This window comes from Panonychus citri, unplaced genomic scaffold (assembly GCF_014898815.1).
Source record: "Panonychus citri isolate SS breed McGregor unplaced genomic scaffold, ASM1489881v1 Contig00117, whole genome shotgun sequence".
NCBI classification, from domain to species: Eukaryota; Metazoa; Arthropoda; class Arachnida; order Trombidiformes; family Tetranychidae; genus Panonychus; species Panonychus citri.
The window spans coordinates 100,406-117,365 of NW_026515522.1; the positions used below are offsets into that span (position 1 = coordinate 100,406).

At 29.3% G+C, this 16,960-nt stretch overlaps 1 protein-coding gene across 1 annotated transcript in view; it reads right to left on the reverse strand.

The window, feature by feature from the left end:
• LOC128390281 (opioid-binding protein/cell adhesion molecule homolog) overlaps window positions 1–16,960 on the reverse strand; it is a 31,178-nt gene that overhangs the window by 5,626 nt on the left and 8,592 nt on the right. Inside the window, exon 4 of the mRNA XM_053349976.1 lies at window positions 7,717–7,899. Coding sequence (XP_053205951.1) covers window positions 7,717–7,899 — 183 coding nt within the window. The remainder of the gene's footprint in view (window positions 1–7,716; window positions 7,900–16,960) is intronic.

A 16,960-nucleotide genomic window follows, 5' to 3' on the forward strand; every position in this document is an offset into this window, starting at 1 on the left:
ATCTCTCTGTAGATGTTGAGATAAAATGTCAGACTCATTAATCTTAAAGGAAATTAGACTGATGACAATATAAAACTCAGGTAAGAAACTTGACTCGAGTAACATCATGATTGTTTCATCTTCCTTTTAATCATTATCTTTTTTTATTGTTATCCATATCATAGTCATGGTTGATAATATCCTGAAATTGTGATTATATTACAAATGCATCAATTTCATTCATCAAAAAAACTCTGATCATCTGAATCGGAAAATCTGATACTTTCTGTTCAAATTTCATCATGAAAATTTGTTTGAATTCTTTGCAGTAATAATATTCAGTTCTGTGATTTCAATCAGTCTAAAATAGCGCAAAGTTGATGTGACATTTATTTAACCACAATTAATCAACCAGTAACTGCTACTAATCTGGTTACCATCTCATTTTTTATCTTTAACAATTACTGATTTATGTAACCACTGATTTTCATTTAAGTTGTGTTCAAATGTTCAAAACAAGATGATTAATAATTGAACTAATTAACTCTAATGTTTAATGCTCATTCAATCCAACTTTGGATACTTTAATTAACTGTGAAAAAGTTTATCACAATAATCTCAACTGATTTAAATTGTTATTTCATTTCAATTTATGGCTAATTAATTCTGACATGATTAATAAGCCAACAAATAATAACCCTGATTGAGATCATGAATAGAAAACACTTTTCATCAACAAAAAACTTAGAGTGACCTTTATATTCAATGGTCACTCTAATCAATCTCATTTCATCTTCTAGTGGATTACATTTCCTCCTCAACTATTCAGTTACATATCATGAGTTCGTGAGGGGATAAAAAGGTTAAATAGTCTCATTGTTTCGTATCGATTGATAATTTTGATTACTTGGATATTTATTCAAACATAAACAATTCAAATAACAACGTAAAGATTAATGTACAGAAGTTGAAGTGATCCTATCATTATCATTCTGAAGATACATGAAAGATATTGAATGGTAGAGAGATAAGAATCAAATCTATCATGGAAAAATTTTCTTTCCACTTTTCTTCTTCTTCTTCCTGAAAATTCATTGAGATTCAGAAATTTTTTATGTTCCATGTTCTCATATTCCTTAAAGACAAATCTTTTTCCTTCAAGAATGTGACAGCCTCGAGTAATTATACAAATGCTCATATTCATTCAACCTAAAAAATAAGGTTGATTCTTTGATCTCTCTCTCTCTCTCTCTCTCTCTCTTTTCATCCTCATCCTTTTCCAATTCCGCCTCTACTGACTATGACTATTCTTGCTCATCCTTGCACTTGATTAAACTAGATATTTATCTATCCGAGTGTAAATCGACAAATAATCAACAATTAAATTCATTCTGACAACAATTTTCCATCATTCTCAACAATGTGAATACAGGCAACGATTTTGTAACGATCATTCAAACTATCATGATCTTCTTTTCCCTGAATCCGGAATACTTTTCCTTATTGGAAGGATAATCAATGAAATTGTTCTGTGAAAAATTAATCAGAAAATATATTCATGAGATATAAATAAGAAAAGATATTATATTAGGAGAAGCAATTTTCCATTGATGAATATATGATAATCGTACAGAGAAAATGATCCAACATTAATTAAATTGCATCATCATCATCATCATCCTTCCAATCATTTTACTGACCATAATACTGACCATTGCACGAATAGTAATATTATCCTCACTTGATAATAATGATAAAAACTAAACGGTAAAAGTCTCAAAGGTCCTTCTGATAATCAAAGCGAAAAGGAAGCAAAAAAAGTTCTGATAAAGGAAACAATTATTTGTATATAAAATGTAATGATATACTAAATAAGGTTGATAATGTCCTTCGAAAACCAAAACCAAAACGAAGGTCTAAATGTTCAAAAAGTAATCAGGCTGATCAACTTATTCAATTCGAAATATCTCCTAACCAACATCTATACAAAAGAAAATTAAAGAATATCTTTAGTCTAATTTTAAATTAATTACCCATTTAGACTTTAGCTTTTTACCGATTGTCAACAGGATGAACATATTGAACTAAGGAAAAACCACAAAAAAATGGTCTAACTAATCAATCATAAACTGGACTAAAACAGTTCTACTGGTTTATGTTATTGAGAATTCAGGTTTAAATGTATTGCCAAGAAATCTTGAACTCAGAGTTCTCAGAGCTCGTTAATTAGATTGAATTATTCATTTGAAAATTTCGATCTTGTCAAGATTTTAAAATCATTTACGAAAATCATTGTTGGAAGAAATCGAATCGCAACTAGATAGGAAATAACTTTGATAGATACACGTAAAGGGTACAAGGGTTATATTAAGGTAAGAGTTAACTTGTTCTACTGAGTGATCTGTGTGAACTGATTCTCGGTACTTTGTGTACATCTTATTATACAGCCAACGACTTTGGGTTTGCAACCTTTTTCAAATCATTCACGCAGTTGATGATAATCAGGTAAAGATGACAATTGATAGCTAATCAGATGACCATTTTAATAGATTAAATAGTTAATATGAAAGGGAATTTCTTATAATCATATCTCTCGATTAAAATTATCTCTCATTGATTATCTTTACCTGCAAGAATGATTTAAAAAAGGTTGCAAATTCAAAGTCGTTGGCTGTATTTATGACTTTTATACTAACTTAATGGATTTAGTTTCTAGATTAATTATATTTAAATGTAATTTTGGCTCAATCAGTTTGATCTAATTAGCTAGCATATCATTGAAAAATTAACTGAATTTTTATCATTTCATTTGATAATATTTCAATTGCAAAACTCAGGAGATAAAATTCATCTGATGATAAAACAGTGATAGAAACTGTTCCTTGTTTTATGCTTATACATGATATTATCATAGCTGGAAGGCTTTTGATTTGATAAAACTATCACCTTAGCTGTTATGATATTTTCTCTGATATTATCGTGAAATAACATCAAAATTTCAGTGATTCATGGGGAAATTCAAGTTATGACAAATTTATGATTCCATTCAAGTCTCAGGTCATCATTTTTTCACCTCTTCACTGTAAACTCATCTCTTTACTTTTGCACTATTTATCAAGAAAACTGTTCAGCTTCAAATTCATTCATTTATTCATGAAATCATCTTTATCAAATATCATGGTAAATGAACAAGATCATCAACCTCACATGATGAAGATGAAATATTAAAGATTGTAGTTGAGTTATTTTCAATGGAGATCAGGAAAATGTGCTTATAAAGGGGTTGAAAATGATTGATCAAATGACAAATTACCATTTTAAAGTCCTCATGATAGTAAATAATTTGACTCAGATTTCAACATGAAACCTGAGATGTTTGTAATCAGAATTCTCTTGCAGAGAAATGAATGTTAGGAAGTTTTCCAGAAAAATAGGTTCGATCTCTTTATCATTTATCAAAACTCAAACTATTGCTATTGAAGAGCTGAAGTGCAATAATATACAGGGAGTATCAACCAAATATCCAGACTTTTGACTTTTTATTACTTGTAGGTCATATATCAGGTCAGATTTTTTTCTCCAACAGAATAAAAATATGAAACAAGGCCCATAAGTAAACACTGACCTTTCAAAGTGGGAAAGGCGGTGAACTTGGGTACGCAGAAACTAACGGTTATTCAAAATTCTGGATATTTTATCAGCCTCACAATCACAATCAAAGTTAAATCAATAGTCCTTGAGAGCAATGTCATTCACTGAGATGAGGAAGTTCCAATATGATGAATCGTAGGGTTAATTATTATCAATTTGCAATAGTAAATGATTCTTTTTCTTTATTTAACTGTGTCTTTATCATTAGTTATCTTTAGTTATCAATTTCTCTGTAAAGTTTCAGATTCTCAGTTTTATTTGTTCGTTATAAAAATCATTTTTTTCTCTATTACAACAGTGAAAAAATCAATGGATTTAACGACAAATTCTGTGAAACTGATGACCGTCGTGTTGATGATAATAACAACACTGAAAATAATGATGATTGGAAGGGGGAATAAACTTGAGAAAGAGAATGACAAAGTGACCATTGCTTATTGAGAAAATAAGAATCATAAGATAGAGGGAGCAAAAGAAAGAGAATAATGATTATTATCATCCTCATTTTGTCCATTAACTTACGATTGACCTTCTACCCTCATTGGAAACTGGGAGAGTGACCAGTAAGTAGCCTTGAGATCAAGCCCTCGAAATGACAAACCCATTTACCATTACTCTTAATTTTACTTCCATTCAGCTTATTGTTCAGTTAAACTCATAGTGTCGGATTTGTTTTCTTTCACTTTCCATCCTGAAAATCTCACCCTTTTTCCTATTTCCCTCCCTAATGATTGGGATAGTCAAAAGCAAATCTTATTCTTTAACAAGTTAACATGAAAAGTATCGACTAGAAATTCTGATCCTCAAATAGTCGTCATCTCGATTCCCTTTCATATTAAAAGAATTTGGAATTTTACTTATTTGATTCATTCTTTCAATGTATTCATTCAGATCATAGAGCAAAAAAATATATCAATGGTGAGAAAAAATTTCCAAAGCTCATTTGATACTATAGATTTGAACATTGAGAGTTCGGTTGAATAATTGACAAATTGTTGACCTTTGATTGTTTAGAATGAAAAGTTAATTAAAAATCGATTAATTGTAATAATAGTATTTTCATTCATTGAGTAAAATGAATACATGATAGAGATTCAAAAAAAACTTGATAAGTTCAAATTTCATCGGAAAGACAAACTAAATTTAAAAGAGTTGAGCTAAAAATAGATGACGAATATGAAATCTGATTCTTGGTTCTGTTGCAACTTTGATTAAATTCATATTATTATATATTCATAGTCAATATTGAACTTTAAGAGCTGCAATAGAGTAAAAAAGTTCATCATTATCATGGATAATACAATTGAGTATCAATTACAAGAAAGTACGAGAATAAAAATTAAGTAAACAAATGATGCTAATAATGAACCATTGATGAGAAATGTACATGAAATAGGTAATCGGATTAATTTGATAACATGGTTAAGGGCTTGACATTATCACTCCTCCCCTGAATAAACCACAACCTCCTACCAAATTGACTTTATCATACTCATTATCAGAGCTCGTGAATATGTAATAATTGTGGTAATTTCCAGCATGATAATGATTATGATAAGAATGCAAATGACAGACTAGTAAAGAAAAGACAAAGATGATAAGCAAACTAAGAGGCAAATATTATCAACTTGAGTTTATATGGTTAATGATGATGATGTTTGACTTTGCATGATAATAAAGATGATAAAACTCTTATATTACAAATTATTTTGGATGATAAACATTTCAATTCTAATCAGAGTGAAACATTTACATATCAAGATCGTAATCATTATGTTAGTAATCATGGAACAAGAAATAAAGTATAATCAGAGTTTTTTTTCATGAGAAAATCTTACTCAACGATAATCTCAATGAACTTCTTGAAGATTGAGAAAACTTTTTCGTGTTCTTATCCCACTCATTCTAGAAAAGTTCCAAGGCTTCGTTAGATAATTTAAATTCATTGGAGATGATTTTGTTCATTCTCTCATTCTCTCTACATGAAGATCATGTGTGGGGTTTTCCTCATTGGAAGCATTTCTTTCAATTATTTTCTGCTCTCAACTTTCATATGATTGAATAAAACTTATGGTTCGTAATCAAACTATTTCGTTGATTGTCATGATATCATTAAGCTCAATATATATATTAGTCTAAAGTACAATTTGATATTAGGTTAACCTCTTAAATTGTTACGATTTTTTCTTCTTTCTCATTATATTACAAGTAACCTCGATTCAGAACTTTTTATCGACCTTTTTGACTTTAACCAGTGAGAAACAAATTATAGTTACAATTGTTCAATAAACTTGATTGTAATTGCAATAAATTGTAATGATTTACTTTTAACAATCAAATGTAATTGAAAAGTTTCAAGGTAACAATTGAGTTGAATTTTCTTTTCATCTTTTCTACTATTAGAGAGAGAGAGAGAGATATTCAAATGCTGGCATATTCTGCTTATCAGAATCGTCACCTGGTAAACATGATAATTGGTAAATTAATTTCTCACATGTTGACTTTTAGTCTCTCTTTTTTCCTGATTAACAGATAAGAGTAAACCTTTGTTAAGGTTCATTTGTGGTGATTTCAGGGTGAAAATCTTAATGTTCATGATGCATTTAATACACTTAGTTACTGATAAACATTTTCTTTTTGTTACTTTTTTCTCTTTCACCATGAAGGAAACTCTGAAAACCTCTGAAAGTTTGATTGTATTCACCTTGAAGGCAATTGTTATATATTCTGAATTTCATTTTATTACATCATTCAAATTGAATTCACATTTGACTTATGTTCAAGTTTAACTTGTTCATCTATTAACATGATGATAATATTACAATTGAATTGAATTTACATTTGTTATGAAACTTGTTTGTTACTTTGAGTTCCCAAAAGTCAAAACATTTTCCGCATTCAAAGAAAATACTTGCATACCCTCTAGTCTGCTAGATGAGATGTTTCAATGATTCTAGATCGACATTCAGAATATGAATAATTATGATAAAGAATAATAATGAAAATCAAACAAACTGGTTGTACGGTGAATACAAAGTTTAAAATGATTTTAAATGCTAAGAAGATTCTAGAGAATTTAAATTTATCGAGTTAACATAAATTTTGAATAAAACTTTTCATACAAAGTGACATTTCTCATGATCAAATTGAGTCAACTCTTCATATTCTCATGAATGACCAATGGTCAAAAGAATTGAACATGAAGATAGAGATGAAAAAGTTTCTTGAGTTTATCTTGAAACTAATAGTAACTGGATTAAGAAAGATTTAGCTTTTAGGATTGATTGTTTTGGATTGAGAAATACAAAACACAATTAAGGCAATTTAGTGATACAATTGTTGGTTTTATCTGATGAGCGAAAATTTCATGGTTCATCATCGGATTCTCTTGGTTTCTTTTTCCTTAGCTACTTAATTTCATTGGGTTAACCTCACAAATCTCGTTAAACCATTGATTAACTGACTAATTTACGACAATTTAATTTGATAAAATTGAAACAAAAGACGACAAAAATGTTAATCACTTTCTATCCTTTTCTTGAACTGAAAACACAAACAAACAAGAGTCTGAACAAGTTGATCTAGTTTTGTTTTCTCTTGAAATTTTGTACAAAAAGAAATATAAAAGATTTGATACATTGGCTTAGATTCCATAAAATTCATGGGAACTTCATGGAACACAAATCATGTCTAAATTCATTGGAAGAAAAGTCAATTACAAGTTAGGACGATGTTGAGAGTGAGAGAAAATTGAGAACGTAAAGTTTTCATTAGAACGAGAAAATAACATGTAACAGTTATGATAGATGATGCATACTGAGAGAAAGTAATGGAAGGGTGATACTTGATAAAGAGAAAAACAATAGAGATAAAAATGAATCACGAAAAAAAGATGAACAGAAATAACGAAAGGCGAAAAAAGTAACGAAAAAAACAAGGAACAACATGTAAAGAAAAAAAGGTAAGTTCGAAAGAAGGTAAAAAGAGAGCGAGAAAAAAATGTTCGTTGAGAGAAAAAGTTGCAAGATGGAAAAGATGAAAGAATAAGAATCGTAAGAAAAAGATGATAATGTGTCTCGAACTTACGTGGTTGGATTCCTTGATCTTTCTTTTCCTGCCAATTTCCAAATTCAATTGGTTTACCATCTTCTCGTCGCCATGTTATCCTTGGAAGGGGATAACCTCGAGCTCGACATGTTAACGTAGCATTTGAGTTCTCACGTCTCATCACATCGACACTCGTTTCCGATGTTATTATACGAGGAGGCACTTTGAAGGTTTGATCGTAAAAAGAACAAGATAATAATCATGTACAGAAAGAAAAGGAAACATAAATAAGTAATCATGGTGATTTCATGGATAAGATTAAATGATAACATATTCTGAGATAGAAGAGGAGAAGCAAAAAAAAAGTTCCAAGCTAATAAGTTACTTGACGAAAGATTGAGGGGGAAAGAGAATGATCTTAACGGAAATAGGTAAATGTTGATAATATCTCATGTATGTAATCAAAATCTGATCAATCGCTAATCAGTTTGCTGGATAATTTGATTGTTACAACGATAACTTGTTAATATCAAAATTTGTTACTGAATAATTACCATGTTCATGCTGAGAGGTTAATGTTTTTTTCCCTGACAAGTATCAAGGAAAAAAAACTTTGCTACAATTTTCCCAGCGATCAACTAATTGAATATCAATATATTGTTAACCTTTATTCAGGAAAATTCATGTTCATTTACGAGATATTCATGAATTTGAGTCTCTTCTCCATGCTAATGATGTTTGCCTTTGTGATACTGGAAAATTTTATCTTCTTCTGAATAAGTTGTCGAGTCTATTTCATGTATTAATAATATTGGATTCTCGGGAAGAACTTATCTTTTAAAACAATTCTGATTGGCTTTTCCTCTCCCCTGGTTCTGATTTAATCTATTTTTTCATTGTTTCCAATTCTCTCATTGTATTATTCTTGTTTCTCTCCCTCTGTCTATGATTCTGAAATTATTTTCCAACATAAAGAGATTGCACTTGAGTCTAATAGTATCAATGGAATCAAATCTCATGAGATTTCGTTGCAATTTGTTCTAGAACCTTGAATCTTATTCATTCTTAAAAGATTCTCATCAGAACTTTTCATGAGCTGATTTTCTTATAACTTTATTATACAATTTTCTTCCTACATAGGAAGATAATTTATTCACATGGAATTGATTTCCTTTTCTTTTTTTAATTGAACTTGATTAACTTTAGTAAAGACCAATTCTAATGATCAAGTTACAAACAAATCGTTATGAAACATTATCATGTACAATCAGTTGATGATTAACTTCAATCTTAGATTTAGCAGAGAAAATTGATTAAACCAGAAAGTGCAATTATCATCACAGTTAAGTTAAATTGCCCTGAGCAATTTAAACATATGAAAAAATTGATACCAAATAATTGTCACCATTTTCAATGAAATTGATTAGCATAGTAATTATTGCAATTATATCAGAGTGAAAATGACTTGAAGGCTTTCAAAGTAACGATAAGTTTGACTGTGATTCTAAGCTAGACAATAATTTAAATGAATGAACCAGTTTGAAAGAAAAAGTTAATTGGAAACCTTTAATTATCTCAGTTTCTATTATTATTTATGATAGGTAATTTTTCATTTCATCCAATAGTCTGAGCTTCAACCTTGATGATGTCCAGTCTGATTATGGTCACTGATTGTTGTTTGGAAATGCTATTCACATCATATCGATTCATATTGACAATATTTATCTAAAATCTTGTTAATATTTCTTATATAAAAATGATGATTATTATCTTCATCATTCTGTCATCATCATCATTTCACAGATCATCATTCCAACTACTGATATATGATCATGACATGAAACAGTAAAGGTAAATGATTTATTCAGTAGATTGAAATATTAATACAAGGAAAGTGGAGCAAAAAAAAGTTATCGAATTGAAAAGATTGCAATCAGAATTATTATCATTTTCATGATCAGTTTGATATTTGAATGAACATCAGTTAGACTCATTCTTTTGTATATATGTTCGTGTTTCCTTCCGAATTCATGATTGGAACTTTTTTTCTTTCCCTTGTTCAGTTATAATGTTTATTCACAGTGAAAGTGAAGATTAAGATTCAAACTGTAAACCCAAACAAGTGAACCTTAACCTTGTATCATTATTACATCTCAAGCGATTATAGTGAAATCAATTCCCTGTTGGTAATGATTTGCAAATATCATTTCATATTTCATTGCATATCCAATGGATTTTTTTGTTCAGTTCCGATGTTATCATGAACAAATTCAGCCACTCAAATATATTAGACTTGAAGATTAGGTCTGAAAAAACTCATCTTGTCACCATGAAGGAAAATGATATCTCATTTTTACCATAAGATGATTACCATGATTATTGTTATTATCATCATTGTAATGATGAAGCTTATTTATCATCTATGATAATATTTCTCAAACTCAATCATGTATCTGATTAAGATGCTCTTAGACTATGATGATGATGATAATTTGCAAGCTAATAATCTGATTGGTCTGAAAGTGAGGGATGAAATCAGGATAATATCAAGTGAAAGCTATTAATGAAGTACAAATATCATTGGGTTACTTATTTGATTCAATCGACATGAACTTTTTTTATACTACTTATCTAATCATTGATTAATCCTAATTTATATATCTTACTGATTCTCATGTCAAACATGAGAACCAATTGATCAACTATAATTACGATGTACAATGTCACCCAGAAGTTCATGGGGTCAAAAACTGGCGAAACATTATCGATGAATCTGAATAATATTCTGTATGATTCATTGAATATTATAAATGCAATGAAAACGTTCATAGAATCAAATTATAAAGGGTAAACTCGTGTTCTGAAATCATTAACCATACAAAATCAATTGAAATCGGGAGATTTATCATTTTGATTTTATTTGCTCACACAAACGATAGAGAAAAACAAATTGAATTGCCAATCAATTGAATTTCTTGCATGCAGATAGATGGAATTGAACATTTATTGAAATCGGAAATAAAACATAAGAATATTATTGCAATGATAAGGTGAGAACATGGAATAAAATCATTCAAGTAAAACGGAATATAAATAAATTCTGTAAGTTGAGTGGATAAAAGAAAAAGTTATTTTCCTTTTCAGACTGGAGGAGAAAAAAGTTCATGAAAGTTGAGAAAGAATTCAAATTTCTCAGGATGGATAAGATTAAGTGACAATCTCTGACAATTTCGGTTGTAACATTTAGAAAATTAAAGATTCTGAAAACTGAGAAAAATAGATTGTTAATCATTTACATTCATGGTGGAAATGATGGGTATTGATAAATAGCAGTGAATATCTCATGATAATATTGGTTATTTTTCATATGAACTTTTTTTGAAAATTTTTTTCCTCCTCGAGGAGAAAAAAAAATGATCATCTCTCAATGAAATTCTGATAATCGTTGAAATTTTATCGACTCATAATGTAATATCTTACAAGTATAACACTCAGTGAATTTTAAAGTTCATCCCTGATAAAAATGATAATTTATCCTCATCAGTTATGAATGTTTCAGCTCGAACCATTTTCATATCGAATTCACATTTTATATTCATTATGTTCAACATGGTTCAATGAATTTCATTCCATGTTCAGAGACGATTTAATATTTATTGTTTCCTATTCATTATTGGTAATAATAATCACCATCATCATTATGTAGTATATAAAACAATGGGAATGTTATTATCTTCCTATTGTCATGAAAAATTCAGGGTAAAGTTGAACATGAAAAAAAACGAGAAAATAATGTCTGAACTTCATGATAATGATTCTGATATTGTACTGAATTTAGAAGATCAAAATTTGAAACATTTTCAAAACAATAAACGTTCAACATTGAGGTTAGAACATTCAATTGGAATCAGAATAAAATCAGAAAAAAAAGAGTTTATTGTTTCTCTATGGCGAAATTACCTCAACATGAAATCTACATCAACTTTTAAGCCAACACAATGTCAACGAAAAAAAATTCTGATGATGCTCATGGTGATGATGAATATTCTGTTAGGTTAAATGTATCAATTTCATTCCCTGTTAATCTGATAAAATCATGGTAACATTTTACTCGGATTTTTTGATGATCAAGTTTTCATTCAATATTCATGATAACTATTTTTTTCCTATTTATCAGCACATTTGTTTATCAATCTATTTACATGGAAAAATTGAACTTTTACCCTGAAAAAAATGAGATAAAAAAGTTTCTCTGACATTCAGTTATCCATAAATAATCATTTCATTAATAACAGCGATTCTCATGTAATCAAATAGGGGAATCAGGATATTCATGATGGAGAAAGTTTTTTAATAGTTGCAAGCTCAGAATTTAAGTGAGAAAGGAAAAATTTTTCCAAAGTTCCATGAGGAAAAATTTTCATTAACAGAATAATGGAACAAGTTTCATGTGTAAAATTTGCATAATAATAATTCTGATGATGGAAAGAAAATGAAAGAAAGTAAAGAAGAAAAAAAGTTCTGAAAATCGAACAAAAAAAGATGTAATTCTTTCTGCTCATTTAGCTTCTTTCATCTATTCCATGATAATGAATAAAATTATTTGTTTCACAAAGTTTAGTACAATTCTAATATTTTAGACAGTAAGTGTGAAAATCAATTCCTGAGTAATTATCAGAATCGTAAGCAAAACTGTTTCCAGAATTCTAGAGGAAAAAGGAGACTCAAAATACGATTATCAGTAAATGCGAGTATAAAGTTAATATTATTACCATGATGGTGAGTAAACAACTCAGAATAAATAATATCATTATCATGATTGAAATGACACTTGTATGAATGGCGATGGTAAAGTAAATAGTAAATTATCATTACTTGTAAGTATCACTTGAGGTTGATATTATCATGAATCAAAATCAGATAGTTACTGATGATGGTGATTACATGGGAGAAGAGAATTCATTTAAGAACAAGAGCTGTGAAAGATGCTACTGAATGATGAACATGATAAGTTCTGATAAAAGGGAAAAGGTAAAAAAAAGATTGTTCTCTATTCATGTTAACTCATGTTCATGTTTAAGGTTAAGAATACATGTTGACATTGTTGATGGTAAACATTTTGTCCTCTCGTTTAGCTCAAATATTAGTTTTATCATTTATATTTATTGCAATTACGTTGATGATGAGGAGCGATTTCATATTTGTCTCATGGTAAAATCGAGCTTATTTTCAAGAAGAAAATGGATTTAGAAAAGTGGAGAGAAAATCGTCAATATGAATTAGAGTTGATTTTTCTCAAATTCTGATGCATAAATGAATGAAATTTCCCTGAGAGAATGTCGATTCTCAGCTTTTTCTCGAGATCGATTTTCTCACTTTTCAATTATGAATTATTTTTCATTCCATGATATGGATCATTACTAATAGTAGAAGATGATCAAGATGATATTGAATTGATTCGAATGATTAAGAAATAAAAAAGAGAACAAGAGTAAATAGAGATTATAATAGAGAGAAAATAAACCTATTCATTATTTTTTCTTCTTCATCATCCTTATCTTCATCTTCTTCTTCTGACCTGAGATTAAATAGGATTCGGATTCGATGTTATTTGTATTGCATTTCTCTTCTTCCTCCAATCTACTCACTCTCTTCCATTATCTCTTTCCAGTTTCTCTCCCTCTTCTTCTACCTCTCTTTCTCATTCTCTCTTGCACTCTCTTAGATTGTTTTCTCACTCTAACGGTGGTAACTTGAGCTTATACTCTCAGTTAAAACAGAATCAACAAAACCAAAGTTAACGGTAAATTCCCTGTCTTAGAAAAAAGTAGACAGAGAGAAATTTACTTCTTTCAATAGGGTCTCTCTTTTCTATCTTCATCTTCTATTCCTTTTCTCAATCTCGTATGCCCACGAATTTCATGAGAAAACATGAGAATAAGGTTGAGAAAGAAAAAAAACAAAAGAGAATGACCAGAAATTCTTTGGGTCAATTGTTTTGGAATACACATTTATATATATATTCGTACATATCTTTCATCTTCATCATGATCCTCATTATTACTCTAACTTATCTTGCGATTATTGTTATTATTATTATATCAGAATGAGTATAAAGATATTAAAGAGGTTATTGTTACATGAGGTGGGAGAGTAATACTTGGGTTTGGAATATTAGTCTCAAAAAGATATGAGGCTAATCAATGGATTCCAATGAGCAAGAGATTGATCTGTAAGCCATCATGAAGATTGTTTCAACTTTACTATTATCAGAATTATCTGTTTCTGTTATGTAATAATAATCATGGCACAAATTCATTTATGTATATAAATATTTCCTTCGATAACTAATAACTAATCATTTTATTTCTTTACCACTAACATTTATTTCGCAAGTATTTGAAAACATTTCCCTTGTCAATTCTCATTAAATATCAATGATTAACTATTATTGAATTTTGGTGGTGAAAAATCAAATGAAGAAAAAGTTTCAAATTTCAATTTGATTTTGTAATAATATTCCACTCGGATAAATATTCACTCAACTCATTTTCATGATAAATTCTTAGTTGCAAATTTACACTGTAATTAAATTCTAGTTTTTTTTACTTAATGATTTTCGCACATTCAGTCTCATAACTTTTGTGGAAAAAGCAAAATAATAAAACTATTAATAAAGATTATCATGGATTACATGGTGATTATACTGAGTGAGAAATTGAACTCTCACAATAGATGGAAACTCTTTTCTCCTTTCATTTAAAGTTTTAACATTAAAAAGGCTTCATTATCATTTGAAATATTTACTAAAGTTTATCATCACTTGATTAGCTTTCAAACGATTAATATTTATCATGGTTTTAATTTCAGGGTTAATTGAGTTTTATAATCATGTTAGATGGTAAAAATTACTGGTTAATGATTCTCTATGTGTTTGGTTTGTTGATGAGTTTTAAGTTTATTTTCAAAATGAAGTTTAATCAATCAAGGTGACCCTGTAGTAGCTGCAATTATGGGTTGATTTCTTGTTAACAATTAAATTGTTTGAAACTATTTTAAAGTTGTGATGCTCGAGGCCTTAAGCTAACAAGATAAACTTTGGAAAATGCTTAATGATCACGATGAGGATGATAATTGAGAGAGAGAGAGAGAAATAAAGTAAAAATGAAGAGAAAAAAGTGAACTTTGTTTTTCTTTCATATCATCATCTCCATCATCAACTTTATCCTCATCTCAGATAACACAAGTTCTCTGTTCACCCTAAGGCATTTGATTTTTTTACCGTTACTAAGATAACAATAGAAATGGTGAAAAGTTTTACGAAAGAATCGAAACTTTTTATAACTGTTCTAGAAACTCACTTTTAACCTCGACTGTTTTAAATCGAAAAATTAGTCTAATGAAACAGAAAAAGGTCAAAATTCAGTTGATCGAATTTGATACTTTTCTGAGCTGAGGATTGGTTCTTATTTAATAGAAATTATTGACTTTCACAAGTTCTATCTGACAATTTGAGATCGTAAAGTTTTCAAGATATAATAGGTGCTCATCCTACGAATAGTCTCCTAGTGTTAAAGTACAAAATGATAGGACCAAGAGCTCCTCTGGTAAGTAGAGTACAACCAGATCAACAAGAGTTTTTTTTCGAAGAAAAATTTATTTGAACAGTTCAGTATTCGATTTTTAAAATTGCTAGAAAGAGCAAAAGATTTTCCTACAGTTTACGCAACTAGAGAATTAATGATTACCGAGCTCAACATGTTTCTTCATTAAGTTCTTTTTACTCATAATTCTGACGAAATTCTGTCAATAATTCTATCGTAATTGAGCTCATAGTTTCTGGCTTCTGGCTTCAAACTATCACTCGGCTATCATTTTCATCTTTACTTTTTATTATCTTCTTCTCAACTTTGACTGAGCTAATGATGAAAGAGAACGAAATGATGAAAATGACCAGGGAGACGAGAAAAAGTGAAAGATGAAGACAAAGATCATAGGAAAAGCTGAAAGCGGAAAAGAGAAGAAAAAATCAATCAAGAAAATAAGACTATTTGTATGAAGAAAGTTGAGTATCAAGACGAAACCGAAAATTTGATGAAATGAGAAAAAATCAGCTCATGGAAACAGAACCATTTTCAACCTGATGAAATTAAATTTTAGCTTCATAAGGGAAAGATAATAGTCCATCTCAAACAATAATCATAAACGTGATTCTAAATCAATATCACGAGAAAAAAAAACTTCGAAAATCAGAAAGAAAAAAAATCTCACGAAAACATCAAAAGAGAAAATAACAAAAAGGTCAACTTTCATGGGAAGGAAAAAGTTCCAATAGTTCATTCATCTTTATGAACTGAATTAAATCCATCTTCATATTAGATAACTATCTAAACTATCATATCATGATCATCATCAAATACCCACCACTGTTTATCTGTTGCTATTTATTTTCCATCGCCATCACTTCATGTCTCTAAATCTTAACCTTACCTTTTCTTTTCTTATTCAGGGTAAATGAATATCTTGACATAAATAAATCAAATTAAATGAAACTTTCATTTTTATTCTGAATTGAATCAGAACATTGTATTTATCATCATGACGAGGGTTGAAAAAAATCATCTTCTTCATAATTCATGTTGGTAAGATGATGGAATATTTTTATGGATAAATTTCTCAGTCGTAATTTGATTCTGATGATATTTTTTTATTCTTATTGGAGGATAACAGGAAACATTGAATTTTCATGCAATTTCCTGAAATTTTCCGAATTTTTAGAATATCTGAATCATTAGATTTCATGAAAATTTCATATTCTAACATTTATACTTCTCACTCTTTCTTCATTCATTTGGAATCAATTGTATTCTGTCATCAGCTCAATCAAAGTTTACTTTTTGCTTTAGTAATTGACTCTCTCTCTCTCTCTCTCTCTCTCTTCCTCTTTTTCTCACTCTGAGCTCACAATGAAAACGGAAATGAGCTTCAAGGGACTAACAGAAGAAATGAAAACAACAGGTTCGATTGAACTTTTCATTTAGTCGAAAATCAGAAACAAGGTTTCACTTTTTTTCCCCAAAATGGAATCAAAAGTCAGTAGGAGAATTTTTTTTTCTATTGTTTCCTCATCGATTCTATTACCTCTTTTGTATAGCATTCTGTTGATTCTGAAATTTCTCTTCATGAATTCCATTCCAAAATGTTCTGATTTATCTGATATTCTCTGTTCTATTTTTAAGTTCTAAGTTTACTTCAAATCAACTCTCACAACCTGATGACTGAA